We start from the raw sequence: 15,429 nt of genomic DNA, 5'->3' as shown, positions 1-15,429 counted from the left end.
TCACCCGCCTCCCCATCTCCTCCCACTTTGAAGGTAGGGTTTTGTATGGTTCAGACTGGACTAGAACTTGTGGTTTTTCCTATCTTGGCCTACTAAGTACCAGGACAGGGCAGAAACTACCACATCCAGCCCTCTAATTTGCTTTTTGTTTTTTTAAGTGTTTTTCTAAATTTAATTAATTTATTCAGATTACATCTCAATTGTTTCCCCCTCACTTGTATCCACCCGTTCCTCCCTCTCTCCTACTTTGGAAATCTATCTGGCGCTTTCTCAGAAAACTGGGAATAGGGCTACCTCAACACCCAGCTATTCCACTCCTTGGAATATACCCAGAAGATGCTCCGCCACACAACAAGGACATGTGCTCAACCATGTTCATAGCAGCTCTCTAATTTGTAAACTAAAGTTGCAGATATGTAGATATGCATAAGGAAGAATGCATTCTACATAGAGGTTAGTACTACGTGTGTTTTCAGACACCCAATGGGATCTTGGTTAAGTACCCTCAGCAAGTTAACACCTTGTTAATATTTTCTCATCTACCTTCTAAGTTCTTGGAACCTAAAACAGAATTAATGTCCTTTGATGTTTTGCCCTACTTGTCAAATACTTTGTAAGATGGTACCAATTACAACTTATTTTTTTTTTAAGAGAGAGTTTTATGTAGCCCAGGCTAGTCTTAAATTAGCTGAGGATGACCTTTAACTCCTGAGGTCTGCCTCCTGAAGGCTGGGATTACAGGCATGTACCACAGGGCCTGGCTTTTGGTCTTTGTGAGCACTTAGGATGCTTTGATGACTAAAGGGAGCCCTAATTCTTACTGTCTTCAGTTAAGAATACCTCTTGGGTGCTCAACCACAAATGAAACATCAATAGTCCAACCCTTTCCCAAGGGACCAACACGGAAGAGGGAACAGAAAGACTGCAAGAGGCACCGTCAGGGAGGACTGGATCTGGAAGCTGTGAACAAAATGCCATTAACACTCGAGCATAGAGGGAGACCCCTAACTAAAGAGCTGATGGCCTCTGAGGAAGGGGGAGTCAGCATTCTTTAAAGGTGTGGTCACTGATGGATCCCATGCTGCAGTGGATGGTCCCATGCCCAGGACTCTATGGGCTTGGAGTGGGGGGGGAGGGGGGGAAGGGAGGGAAAGACAGACAGAGAGAGAGAGAGAGAGAGAGAGAGAGAGAGAGAGAGAGAGAGAGAGAGAGAGAGAGAGAGAGAATAAAAAGACACGAAGCTATGTGTGGTGGGTGTGGGAGGAGTTAGGGGAAGGGGCGGGGTGGGGGTAAATTTGAGTAACATTGTATGGGATTCTCAAAATGTAAAGATATTACTCTTGGGCATATTTTTTTTCCATCTGGAATCTTTGTGTGATTGCACATACTATCCACAGCAGTGTCCCTGGAGGCAGGCACAGAATCTAAGAGCCCCCACTAGCTACCATTCCTGCGAAGGCTTAGGTGTCAGCAACTGCCCCCTTACAAGTGCCTACCTCACACCGATTCCTGATACTCTCGTGTCACTCCGTTTTACTTGGTGAGAAGAAACTACACAATGAAGTCAAAGACAAGAGGCAAAAACATTTTGTTAAAGATGTCCTATATACATATTTATATATACATATATAGTATTTTATTTAAAACGCCACTGAGCATATACAGTTCTTGAGCTTTTTCCAGGGGACATTGCACCTAAGTTTCAAAACACACAAAATAGATCCCCTTTACTGAACGGTTCTCATTTGGGGTTTACAAAAGTCAGTGTTTCACAATCACAAAGCATAAAGGTACATGGTTCGGAAACCCATTTCCAGACAGATTCCTCTCACCTCACCGTACGAAGAGTAGTTTTGGAAACCCAGATCATCACATACATATTCTTACTAGAGGTTCCCAAAGAAACAAAGAAAATCGGAGGCAAAACAGGAATGGAAGAGTAACCGTAGGGCCCCCCTAAACAGACACAAAATACTCATCTAGTGAGAGAGTGGAGGAGTGGGGAACACAGGTTCCATATCCTCCGCTCGTCCCCACTGAAAACAACAGCACAATTACACCCTTATTTGGTCACTTTATCCTTGATTGCTACGTGAACAAAACTTCATCTAAGACACAGAAAAGAAATATTAAAACTATTTACACAGATAACATTGTGAATGAGGAAGCGCTCCCTTGAAAGGCCCTGATAAAGGGCCGCCAGGCTTACAGAAGCAGCGAGGGACCCTGGCTGCTGCTCCAGTAGTGTCCTGTGTAAGTTCCAGGCTCTGTACACTCACATGCCACATCGCCATGTAGCACCCGAAGTCTGCTCACAGAGGTGGGCTGTGCTCTGCGGGCTGTCACACTTCTCTGTATGGAGGAGCCCTCACTTCCGTGAGCTCCAAACACAAAATTCTGCCCTGTGGCTGAAGGCTGCTCTACTATTGCATTACAACTGTCCCTACCTTGCATAGACAATCCCACCGCTTTCTCCAGCTGTCCCGGAAGCACCAGCTCAGTGAAATCAGAACCTTATCACTGCACAGCATAAGGCGAAAACACCAAGGAGCCGGCTCACCTAAGCAAAGGCGAAACCTTCAAACCCGGCACGTGTGCACCGGGACAGCATCCACCCTTGTTTCCTCGAAAATACAGCAGATGGGTGGGGTGAGAAAGGAGACGGGGCGGTGGTGGGTGGTGGGGGGAGCAGAAGGAAAGCCAGTATATGTTTACAAACGGATACTTTCCCAAAGGGATTCTAAACTAGTGACGGTCTGGGGATACTGAACTCCCTGCCCAAACGGTCAAGGTCTGGAGTGAAATTTGGCTCCTGAGATCCTTATTCAAGATCTACCTATGGGCACAATTCCCCCCTCAAGAAAGGGGCTTTCAGAGAAGCGTGGTGGGAAGACACAGCTGGCTTCACGTAGGCCCGTGGCAGGAAGAGGCTAGGAATTTAAAACATTTAACACTCCAAACCTTACAAAATGTAATACTGTGAAAAATAACCAAACCGTTCACTGGTTTCTTCGGGCTCATCTCGGCTAGAGAGCTGCATATCTGGCCTAGCCTAACTATCACCACTCTTTTTTTTTTTTTTTTTGCCACAAAGGACAATCAGTGGGTATCCACAACCCTGGCAGGCCCTTCCATGTCTTTATCTGCTGGCTTTCGGTGTTAGGGGAACAAAGCTTTAGTTGCCACCTAGTAAAATGCTGCAGCGTTCACACTCTTTAGGGAAGTGCCACTAGTGGGTAGGGCAGAGGCCGGCTGAGCAAAGAGATTTAGGGTTGAAGGGACCTTTCATTAAAGGAAGTAGCCACACAACCCTCAAGACACCCATAAAGACATGACTAGGAAATCAAATGCTTTTCATTACCCAAGGCTTCCTCTGAGGCTATTAGGGCAAGCAGGTTCAGCTATAAGTCAGACATACATGATTTCTAAAAACACATCGAAATACATTCTGCACAATTCTGAGTGTTCTGTCTTTTGAGCTTTCCAGGAATGCTCCAAGGGCCAACCTGTTACCTAGGCCATTGCTGTTCTGGGACAGGGTGACTTGGAGCCTGAGGGAACAATAAGACTGACACAGAGTAAGCCCAAAGCACAGAGCAATATCAGTGCTGAGGAGATCTGCCAAGGGCATTAACAAATCATTTCCCCACTTTTGATTTATTCACCTCATTTGTAGTCTTCTCCTGCCTCCCCCCCCACCCCCACCCCGACCCCAACACAAGCAGGGCTTTAGCCTTCGACTAAGATGCTCATGAAGAGAATTCGCAGATAACTTTCCAACTAAAACCAACAGGCCTCCAGGTCTTAGAATAATTTGAATACGGGTTTTCCCAGATTTTGTTTTGTTTCTGCTGATAACGTGTCTTGGCATTAAGTGCATTGGGAGAATGTTGCCATGATTCCTACAAGGCATTTACACTCAAATTCTGACTCTGGTGGCCTGAATGTGACTGGGGAAGGTGAGTCCTGTGGGGAGTTCAGAAAAGCAATGGGAACTTGGAAATAATGGCAAAGAAGGTGGCTCAGCTCCTCCACAACATCAACGCTTTCTCAAGTTCCCTGTTTGTGCGCGTGCGCATGTGCGCATGCCTGAGAACTGGGCAGGGGCGGAAGAGGACTATGGCACTCTAGCTTGCCTGAACAGTTTTCCACAACATCATAGTCAGCCAGGGAAGCAAATGGTGGTCACTGGCTGCTCCCCACTGAGATGCCTTGGGTGGTAAGGACTTCCTGAAGGAGGGGGATGCATGGTCAGCTGAAGATACTCTGGACATGGTGGTGGTAGCCCAGTTCTCAGGCAACGAGTCGGCACACACTCACAGTATGTCACCTGCCGGGCTGGGTTCTGGTTCTACACAGTGTGGTGACTTTGTTCCTGAGTAGGAAGGCACCAGGCCTTTCCTAAGAAAATATCTACAATTCCAGGAATGCGGATGACTTCTGGCCTAGGGGAAGTGTTGCGCTGTTCTCCGCTGGGAAGGAGTGCTCAATGCCAAGAGCTGGAATTGCCTTGCAAGCATTTTAAGGAAATCGCACCGTTGCTCCTTTTCTTTACTGGGTTGGAAGAGTGCATTACACCAAGTTATCAGAAAGTTGGTAGAATCCTGGAAGACTCCAGGCGACAGGACTGAACAATCACATGTTGCTCTGAGGGACCCTGGGCAGAGCAGCAGTCTGCCCAAGAGATAGGTGATTTGTTGTTTTTGTTTTGTTTTTCGAGATAGGGTTTCTCTGGGTAGCCTTGGCTGTCCTAGACTTGCTTTGTAAACCAGGCTGGCCTTGAACTCACAGCCATATGCCTGCCTCTGCCTCCCAAGTGCTGGGATTAAAGGTGTATGCCACCACGCCTGGTTCAAGAGATGGGTGATTTTTAAACTGGACTTTGCTGTTCCTCCTAGCAAGGAGGCAGGAGGATGTGCACTTGCCTATATGCACACCATTTCTACGTTCCTGAGGCACGCACAGCAATGGAAAGGGGTCTCGGCTCCTCAGCTTCTGTAACACGATTCCCTCGAGGAACAGGGTGGGCAGCACAAGAATCAATACCTCAGATTCAAATCCACTTTTATTCAAGTGTCATCCCATCTACCCTTGTGCAAAGGTGACAGGAAGAGAGCTGATGCTTGGCAGAACTGTGGTACTCAAACTTTGTGTGGTGCGGCCTGGAGAACAGTAAGCAAACAAGGAACCTGAATCCCACACTCTTCCCTAATCAAGTACTGTTAACTGATGGATACAAGAACTTCCTAAGCTGCTGCATTCCATGCTGCTTCCTTTGTGTCTCCAGGACACACAAGGTGGGAGAGTACCACCCATCCCAGAAATGAAAGCCCAGCCTCTCAAAGTAAAACCCCCCGACACACAGAGGAACTGTGTGGTCCAGTGAAATACCCACATTTTTTGAAGCAAACATTGATTCGGTGAGAAAACGCAACTCCGGGGGGTAAATGTTATACAACAAAGACAAACCCTCACACGGGACAGTGCTCTGAGCAAAGCTATTATGTATGAGTGGGGCACAGAACATGGGACAAGCCAGACAGGATTAGTCTCTGATATGGAAACTGTCCAGTGACAAATTGGAAAGTCCCACTGCAGGGAAATGGGAAAGATTCAAAGATTGCCAAGAAGAAGAAGAAGGAGGAGGAGGAGGAGGAGGAGGAGGAGGAGGAGGAGGAGAAGAAGAAGAAGAAGTAGTCTGAGCCTCACTCCATTGTTACCACAAAAGAATACAGAGAAACAGAGGGAGCCAGGAAAGGGGGAGAAGGAAGGAGAGAGACCAGGCAGAATCCCTGAAATAGCTCGAGCATACAATAAGATGAGTGCTCATACTTTCTGAGGTATGGTCCCCAACTCTTCAATGTGGCTCTTTACCTGGAGAGAAGCTGGCAGCAGGACAGCTGTGGGCTTCCTACCAGTCACCCCAGAATGGCTGTCCCTGCTTACTCTAGAGAAAATAAATAAGTTGATGCCAGTGCCCCAAACAGGCAATGGCCACCTAGGAGCCCTACAAGAGAAACCAAGAGAAATTTAACACTCAGTAGCAGGCTTTGTGTTTTCTCTTCAGTGTCCAGACCTGTTACCAAAGAAGAAAGGGAAACCTAAAGGTCGCCTTGAAGCAAAGCCAGGGGCTCTTTTGGCAGCAAATTCCCCATCTGGGCTGGGAAGAAACTGCATCACCTGGAATCCAGCCCAGGCACTCCCCAGTTCCACCCTCCTCAGAGGCATCCCAGTTTCCTTCCCTTCTGTCCTCCCAATCCCCTGGGTCAACTTTCATGACAGTTTGTTTCCATGTATTAAAGGAATGACATATACAGAAATGTCATCTCCAGAGCCCAGCCGGTCATTTGATATCCGCCATCCTCTGTCCTTCAGGACGCCTCGGGCACGCATCACTAGGTCCTGAGCTGCCAGTGTGTACCTGTGCAGGAAGAAGCAGGAATAAGACAGTCAGAGCAGCATGGGCAGAGACAAGGCCCTGGCGGCTGGGAAGGAAGCATCACTATCGTCAGACGTTTTCCAACTAGCTTTAAAAGGAAACACTGAAGGAAACACTGCCATCACTACTAAAGATGATGATGACGCCGCCGACGATGATAATAATAAAGCTATCTCCGTCTTTTCATCAGAAGTATGAGGCCTGATATATTTTTTGGGGTGGTGGCTGAACAAGGCATTACATTAAACAATCTCTTACAGCATTGCACCGTTCAGCCTCTCTACATGTTACTTACTGCGATGGATCTAGAAGAATCTTAGTTCGGTGTTATTACGTCACAACAGAGACACACACAAGGCTCAGTTTTCCATGACAGTGTATTTGGCTAAGTAAGCACATGAGGGGGGGGGGGAACAAGACAAAACTGGAACTTCTACCTTCACTGTATTTATTTTGGGGGCTGTCTTTCTTTTGTTGTCAAAAGGTAGTAGCTTGTTTTCCAGTAATGGTTGCGGTATACCGTCTTAAAAAATAGGCTCAAAAATTTAAATAAAAGTGTTAAAAATATTACATGTGGTATAGGAAGATAACAAGAAGGTGAAGGGTGGGCGGGTGTGAGTGACTAATAACCCTTGGCGTGGGTTTCTCTGCGTTATGTTTTCCTGCAGTTCAGGTAAGGACAGTGAGGGATATCACTTGAGAACTTGAAAAGATGGTTGTTCATGGAGACTTAAACTGCAAACTTAAAGAAAAAGGATGATATTAGCAAAAAGGCTCACAGGTAGAGAAGAAAGCGTAACGTGAGGGGCTCTTTATTGGCATGAGCTTCTGTCATGGTGAGGCATAGAAATGAAATAAAACACTGGCAGGTTCCTCCTCAGCAACTGATCTAGGCAGAGAGTTAAGAGACTTCGAAGAAGTCCGGCAGGGCTGGACGTAAGAGTTCAATGGATTATTTTCTAAGCCTGTGCCAGGAAATAAGTGATTTGTCTCACTCCCCCAGCCCCCCTGCCCCCTCATCCCCTCTCCCCCTGCCCCCCCTGCCCCCCCCCCACGGCGGGCGGATCGTATGGTCACCAAATAACCTTCTGATTATGATCTGCCTCCCTGTGCAGGCTTGCCCACCAGGAAAGAATGTGCTTCTTTTGTGTTGTATTTCTCTGTATAAACGTCAGCTGGCACTTTGGTTTAAAGATCAGCTTTGTAAGCTTGGTTAAAGGAAAGCCCAGCTCTGATAATGAATCTGTTATTTGTATCGTGATTAAATCATGGTTGGAACCTAAACAGCTAAGAGACAGAGTCTGACCAATCACCAAGAAAATAAATGTCACCTGTGTAAGTCTTCTTGGAAGCCTGGCGATATAGCTTTTACAAGGCGTCCATGACCTTTTCCTGCTCAGAGTGCCTCAGCATTACCTCTGAAATCGTGGGACAGGTGCCTTTCCGGGTGCTCTCTCTAAGCCTCCTCAGAATGCACAGCGCTTGGGTTGAAACGGACTTTCACTTTAAGAACAAGGGCTGCAGTGAATAATCAGGGCTGTGAACATCCAAAGTTGGGCAGCTTTTAAGAATTAAGTCTAGTCCCACAGCCCAGGTGGCTGTCACAGTGCGTTAGACACTGCGTTGGATTTAACTCAAACTGAATGGCTCTGTCCTGTTGGATGGGTGCTCGGTAGGTAGGAGAGACACCTTCTTTGTCTAACTGCTTTGTGAGGATCACTGCCTTGATGTAGAAGTCTGTTTATACTCGAAGGAAGATGTGACCAGTTAGTCTCTTCTTGTGATCAAAAAATAGCGAGCTGGAGAGATGGCCCTGGGAGCAGTTAGGAACACTTGTTGCTCTTGAGGACCCAAGTTCAGTTCCCAGCACCCACACGGTGATTCAAACCATCTGCAACTCCAGTTCTAGCTGATCTGATGTCCTCTTCTGACCTCCATGGGTCCAGGCAGGCATGTGGCGCAAAAACATTTGCATACGCGTACAAATAAATACATATTTAGAAAAATAGAGAAAGGCACCCCAAAAAGCCTTAGGTTGAAGACTACATGGATGCTTCAGTCTCACAGTCTAAAGGTGACCCTCCAGACTCAGGTCAGCCTCTAAGGTGTGTGCCTGAGGTCACTCTTAATTTATATTACATTGTGTGTGCAAAACATAACCATGGAGGTGGTAATAATGTTGCCACTAGCAACATCAGGGTGTCGTTCATATCCCCGATGACTGACCATCTGTGGACCTTCGCTTTGAAGATTCAGAAACGTCAGTGATGGTGGCAGTGGTGGGTGCACGCCTTTAATCCCAGCACGCAGGAGGCAGCGGCAGGTGGATCTCTGAGTTTGAGGCTAACCTGATCTACAGAGTGAGTCCCAGGCCAGCCAGGGCTACACAGAGAGACCCTATCTCAAGAAAGGAAGAAAGAAACTTTGCCAACTTGGTGAGTCGATTCCCTCATTGGTGCTGACTACCTCTTAAAGCAGCTTGAACGGAGATGAAACGTGGCCATGGAAAACCGTGGGGGAATGCAGCCGGCAAGAAAAGACCATGTTTAAAGAAAAAGGTCAGGGAAAGAAGCTCCCACAAGTCCAGATGCTGTTCTTGGGTGGCTGTCTGCTTATGAGGCAAACGCCTGATCAGGTGTGGCACTTAGGAGACCAGGACATCTGGGGACTGGGACAGCAGAGAGGCAGGAAGGCAGCCCCACACTGCTACTGCTCGTGACTTTGGGTATTTTGCTGTTGTAGTTTGTGGGGACAGAGTTTTGCCCTACAGGCCACAGTTCTAATGCCTCAGCCCCTGAGGTACTGAGATCACAGGCATGTACTTTCTTACCAGGCAGGCCCAGTATTTTCAATGGTCAGAGTTAGCTTTGGTATTTTTTTTCCTGTTTCTGTACACACACACACACACACACACTGAGGATTTCATACATGTATACAGTAGAGCTTTGACACTTTAAAAGTTGAGTACTAGGCCACCTGGCTACAATGGCACCCTATGAAACTTACGTGCTAAGGGTTCCATCTTAGTGAGGTTTTACTTTTTTAAATGTAGTTGTCACTTACTGCAACATAAGTTTTTCCTTTTGCTTGTGAGACTAGGCTTTAATAGCTGGGCCACTTCTACAGCCCTTCCCTTAGAAGTTGAGCTTTTTTGATTTTGAGACAGTCTCTGACACAGGCCGACCTGGATCTGGAAGAGGACCCTACACGCCTGATTCTCCTGCCTCTACCTCCAGAGTCCTTTGATCCTGTGGGCCACCATGCCTGGCTTTATGTGGCCTTGGAAGCTGACTTTGGGGATGCTAGGCCAGTACGCTACCAGCTGAGCTGTCTCCCCAGGTTCTGAGCTCCCTGATCCACTCTTACTCCTCTGGTTTCTTTTCATTTAATCCCCCCCCACCCCCGCCTCTTACGGGGGCTGGATGGCGGGGAGGCACCATGCCCTGGCAATCATTCCTCTGATAGCCCAATCCCAAGGCAGCTTCTCTGCACACATTCCACCCAACATACTCCGCTGTGTTCCTCAACCTCGCAGTCTCCTCTTGAGCCTCCCTCTCTTTTTTTCTGGCATCCATGCACGACACATATTACTGTTCACCGGTTTCCACGGCCCACGGCACCTGTTCTCCCTACACCCCTCCTTACTTCTCTCTGTAGGCCTGTAGGCCCCAATCATGACTTAGGAAGAACGCAGTAAACGGTCAGCTGTTTTCACTCCCAGTGGGTCACTTTCCATCAGTCTCCCCTGAACAATGACACTCTAGTCCCTGAAGCAAGAAATCGCAGCCCTTCTCAGTGCCACCTTCTCACCTTGATAATATTCAATCACAAAGCCTACGAACTCGAGCGGGACTTCTCAAGCTCATTGCCTTAAGTGTATTACTTCTTTAATGGTGCAGGGCTAACTAAAAGAAAACCCAGCCCCAGCCACTTACTATTATAAAATGGCATGTGTGAGCTTTTGGCCTCACCGAGAACACGCATACATGTATGAAAGCTTAGTTCGTGCTTTCCACTCACTGGGCGTTTTCTTTTCCTTCGTGTGTTCTACCATACTGACAGCTTTGTCACATTCCACCCCACAGCACCACCACCACCACACACATAGGTGACTTGGAGATATTTATCTCCATTCATTTGGCAATTGTACCCAATTTTTAATGTGTAGCTCACTATTTCTGCCTCATTCTTAAGAACTAAGACAACATTAGAAACCTTCCTTCACTATCTATACAATGGTGTGTTGGGGTTTGGTCTGGCTGCTGCCCAAGTGAAGAGAGTCATGCACTCCAAAATGTTTGTAACCTTGCCTAAAACCTTGTTCCTGTTTGAACTCTAAAAAGCCAACACACCCTGGCAGGGCGGATGGGAAAGGTGTGGTTAAGGTTCCCAGGCTTTTGGGAGAGAAACAGGAAGAAAGGAGGGAGGAGGAGACGTGAAGAAGAAAGGAGGTCGCCACGGGTTAGGTGGGGTAAGAAGCACGTGGCCAGTATAGATGGAGGATTTGGCCCAGATGAAGAACATTAGCAAGAATTTGGGATTATGGATGGGAGGAAGCTCCGTAGAAATTATCAGAAGCAGATGGCCTGGGATTGGGGCTGGGTATGGGATATATCTGCTTCAATAGTTTAGGGGATTAATATCTGCCCTGCCTGGGTGAACCAAGGCTATTTTAAAATGTAACAGGTGTCTGTGATTCATTCATTGATTGCTAGTAGGTTAGAAAATACTGCTGTAATAATAATTATAGGGCTAATAATAAACATTAGGCTCTACTTCTAAATCAACCACAATAATGGTGTAATATTTTAGTTGGCCTTGGCTTCAAGCCTCTACTAGTCAGGATTAACATTATTATTTAGTCCATTTGTCACTCTGAACTTTGCTTCCTGCTCTAGAAGGGCTTCAAGGTAGATCTTCAGCAACCAGTGCTCCGGAGGCGAGCTTACGTCATCGTTGGACAATGGAAATCTTGATTTAACTTAAGAGTAGTCACTTTACAAGGTGCAGTATTAGAGACTGTTATTTTCACTCAAGTGTTTGGGTTTAGATTAAAATTAAAAAAATTTTTATGTGTACTGTGTGTGTGTCACTAAAGGGTGTCGAATCCCCTGGAGCTGGAGTTAAGATTTGTTTGTAAGTCACCTGACATGGTTGTAGAAACCAAACTCTGGTCCTCTGCATAGCACTTTTATTTATGAGTGTTTATATACGTATGTATGCATGTGTTTTTGTGTATATATGTATGTGTATATATATGTGTATGTACATGTGTGTGTGTATGCATGCATGTAGTATGTGTGTATATAGGTATGTGCATGTGTATGCACGTGCTGCAGTATGCATGTAGAGGTTGGAGAACAATTTCACTGAGTGTGTTCCCTCCTTCTACCACTTGGGTTCCAGGGATCCAACTCAGTTCATCGGGCTCCGTGGCTTGAGGCCTGAAACACACCATCTCCAGCCCTGAGCTGTTTGTGTCGTTTCCTTGCCATTTGCCCTCCCAGAAGCGCCTTGCCCTGTGCCGGCGGCGTGATGCCCTTCGCCCTCTGATGGCTTCCTTAGAACTTTACCACTTAATCCATTTCAGGGCAGTGACAGTTTCTCTGTCCTGAATTTCTCTGCATCTTTCTCAAGTCCACCTTATGATTCTGTATTCGTAAGTTTAACTCCTTCCAAACTGTTCTGTTAAATCCAGGCTCTCTTGGGTGGGGGCAGGCATTGGGGGGGGGGTTCCACGATACCTTTCCGCTTTTTCTCCACATGTGTTTTAATGTATGATACCAACAACAGAAATCTTTTGTTGACTATGCACCTTGGACTATCTAGAGATTTAAATCAGTCTTCAGTATGGGCGTATGCTATGGGTTGGAAGCTATGGGGTTTTCTAGAGCTGCACATGGTTATGTTAATTTGGGGGCTTTGAACCCTATGCCACAGTTGTATGACAGTTGAGTTCACATTTGTCCTGGGTGACAGGCCTACCTAGTCATTTCCTCCTCAACCTAGCGCCTCAGTTTTGTCAACTATCTGCCCTCGGTACCCACGGACTTCTGGGAAAGACCAGGCTCCAACCTGAGGGCGAAGCTTAGGGTTCATCAGGACTTCTGGGCGCTCACTGCTCTGAGGAGTGAGAGCCTGCACAGGCCGTCTCTTTGCTCAGCTTCATGGTGCACCCTCCCATCAGACAGCTCTCTGGAGGACGCTGAATTCTACAAGTGAGACTTGAACTTGAGCACTCTGGCATACCTGTTATGGGGCAGGAAGCCCAAACAGGAATGAAAGCCGCCTATACAGCCCTTGTACAGGAGCTTTCCTCATAAACTGAGTTCAGCCCTCAGAGAAGGTGCTCCGTTCCAGCCTCTCAAGTGGACCAAGCTGGTGGACACTGCAATATCCCCCACATCCAGACTTCAATTTGCTCCAAGCATAGAACCAAGGCTTCTTTTCATTGAGACTGGCATACAAAGAAATCCCCTCCAGAGGACGAGCGACTCTTTGCTTCCGGCTTGTTTTCCAAGGTCTACCTTATCAGAGTTGCCTGGGTTGGTGACAATGGGGAAAAAAAAAGCTTTTCTTCTGGCCATGAAAACAGGAAGGCACTAAGAACTGGTACTGAGACTGAACACAAGGACACCTACAAGCCACAGACCGGACTGAGGGGCACGGCCAGAACATGAAACACACACAAAACACACAGCCAAGGACAGGTTGCAGCTGAAGGTGGGTCACCTGGGCACCTGGGACCTGAGGCAGGCTGAGGTGGCTGACAATTGTGGAATCTGGTTGAGGAACAGCTACAGAGCCATTACCAGTGCCTTCCTCACAAATGCTTGCCCCGCCCCCCAGCATTAGGGAGCTGCAGTCATTGGCAACCACCACTCTCTCTGAAGCAAGAGTCTTCCTGGGAGGTTAACTGAATTGTAAGAATGTTTTTCTTCCCCGGCTGAAGCTTTCAATATTGATCAGCAAAGTTCTGCTGAAAAGACATGGCTGCCAGGGAAGGGCTGGACACTGGAAAACTTCAGAGGGCTGCACTCTGAAGAGGGTAGGGTGGGGGGGTAGGGAACTGAGGAAGGACAGGAGGGATGCAGAGAAAATAGAAAAGGAGAGGGCTGGGTGTGGTGGTGCACGCCTTTAATCCCAGCACTTGGGAGGCAGAGGCAGGTGGATCGCTGTGGGTCCAAGGCCAGCACAGACTACAGAGTGAGTCCAGGATAGCCTAGGCTACACAGAGAGACCCTGTTTCAAAAAACAAACAAACAAAAAACAACAACAACAAAAGAAAAAAAAAGAAAGGGAGAGGGGTTGAAGCTCCGTGGCCACCACTAAGGGAGGGCAATATACCTCCGGGGTCCCTGCGCTACGGCAAATCTTGCTCCTGCCATGCCTTCAGTGATCCAGACAAGGGTGTCAACGGCTATGGAGCATACAGAGTTCATCTTTGCTTTCACACCACCCAGATGGATGGCTCTGGAGAAATCCCTTAGCTTCTGGGGCCCCCTCTTTTCCTTACCTGTAAGCCTGGGGTGGGGGGAGCAGTAACGCTGTAAATCTCAAGGCTTCTTCCATGAGCATTCAATATGGTGGCCAGCACATGGCCAGAGATCAAGGAGTGTTAACTATCATAGCCCTCCTTAGACTTCAAATGCCTTTCCCTTCCCACGGGCTTCTGCCTAAAGTCATTTACCTCTCACAGAGGCTGTTCCCACGAGACCACCTTGGCACCAGGATGGGGCTGTCAGAAATAAGTCAACTTCAGGCCTCAGGCTAACCACCCTTACAGTCATTAATGGCTATAGCAGGATGGGAACTTCCCACAAAGCCATTTGGAAGGCGCAGAAAAGGTCTTCTAAGAGGGAGGGTAGGTTGGGCAAGAACTGGGAAATTAATGGGCCCCAAACATTTGCATATAAAAGGCAGCCACGTCTGCTGACTGAGACCCTCAGCAATAAGGGTGTGATGTTGTGATGGGAACAGAGAAGGAAGAGGGGGAAGAGGAGGAGGAGGAGGAAGGGGAGGAGGAGGAGGAGAAGGAGGAGAAAGAGCCCTTTGCATTTGGAGGAGGTAGCCCAGAGAGAGATTTAATAGGGAGAAAAACTCCGCAGCTGTGGACCGCTGGCAGAGATCTATGGTGATGAGTGGAGGGCCCAGGGTTGGTTTAGAGGTGGCTTTTGTTTTGCTTAGAAAGTGGCCATGTGTTTTGAGAGGAGGCACATACATTAGGTGAACCCATGGGAGCTGGGCCACCCCTCAGAAGCAAGATCAGACACCCAATGAAGCTACTCATGGACTTCTGACACCAGTTTCGGGTACAAAGGACCCCACTTAGGCCATGAGACAGGAGAACAAGGCCTCAGGCTGGAGAGAGCGCCCCCACCCCGTGGGAAGGGTGAAAATCCCTTGGCCCCTTGCTATCCACTGCCAGGCTTTGTCACCTCCCAGGACCCGGGCAGTGGCTAGGCTCCTACGTCTCTTCAGAGGTGAATGTTTATTTTAGTTCAAATCCCAAACAGTGACATTTCAATACAAGGAGGAATAATAACCCTGCTCCCTCTCGGTCCTCCCTGGCAAGCGCTTTCAGAGGCAATAGCAACGGAGGCACAGAGAAAGCAGAGCCTGCTGCAGCCAGGATCTCAGGCTGACTTCCAAATTCCCACGGATCTGAATATGCTAAACAGCTCACAGGGAACAGAAATGCAGATTTTTATCTAGTCTACAAACACCAGATCAAACACTCATGAATTTGTTCCTAAAACCTGCAAGCCATAAAGAAAGGGGAAGGTGGGAGGGCAGGTTCCTTTTGCGTTTGAGGCATAGTTTCTGGAAAGCATATGGTGCTGCTGAGAAATTAGTTAAACTAACTTACAGAAGGGGGGGAGGGAGGGAGGGAGGGAGGGAGAGAGAGAGAGAGAGAGAGAGAGAGAGAGAGAGAGAAGAGAGAGAGGCGGAGAGAGGCGGAGAGAACCTTTTTCTTTTGCCAAAATAAA

At 47.6% G+C, this 15,429-nt stretch overlaps 1 protein-coding gene across 1 annotated transcript in view; it reads right to left on the bottom strand.

The window, feature by feature from the left end:
- Positions 1-1,586: 1,586 nt before the first annotated feature.
- PPM1H (protein phosphatase, Mg2+/Mn2+ dependent 1H) overlaps positions 1,587-15,429 on the bottom strand; it is a 246,490-nt gene continuing 232,647 nt past the window's right edge. The window contains exon 10 of the mRNA XM_084759003.1: positions 1,587-6,421. Coding sequence (XP_084615129.1) covers positions 6,274-6,421 — 148 coding nt within the window. The 3' untranslated portion in view covers positions 1,587-6,273. The remainder of the gene's footprint in view (positions 6,422-15,429) is intronic.

This window comes from Acomys minous, assembly GCF_964271855.1.
Source record: "Acomys minous genome assembly, chromosome: 15".
NCBI lineage: Eukaryota > Metazoa > Chordata > Mammalia > Rodentia > Muridae > Acomys > Acomys minous.
Note: the sequence above shows the minus strand (reverse complement) of the source record. Positions and strands in the feature narration are given on the sequence as shown.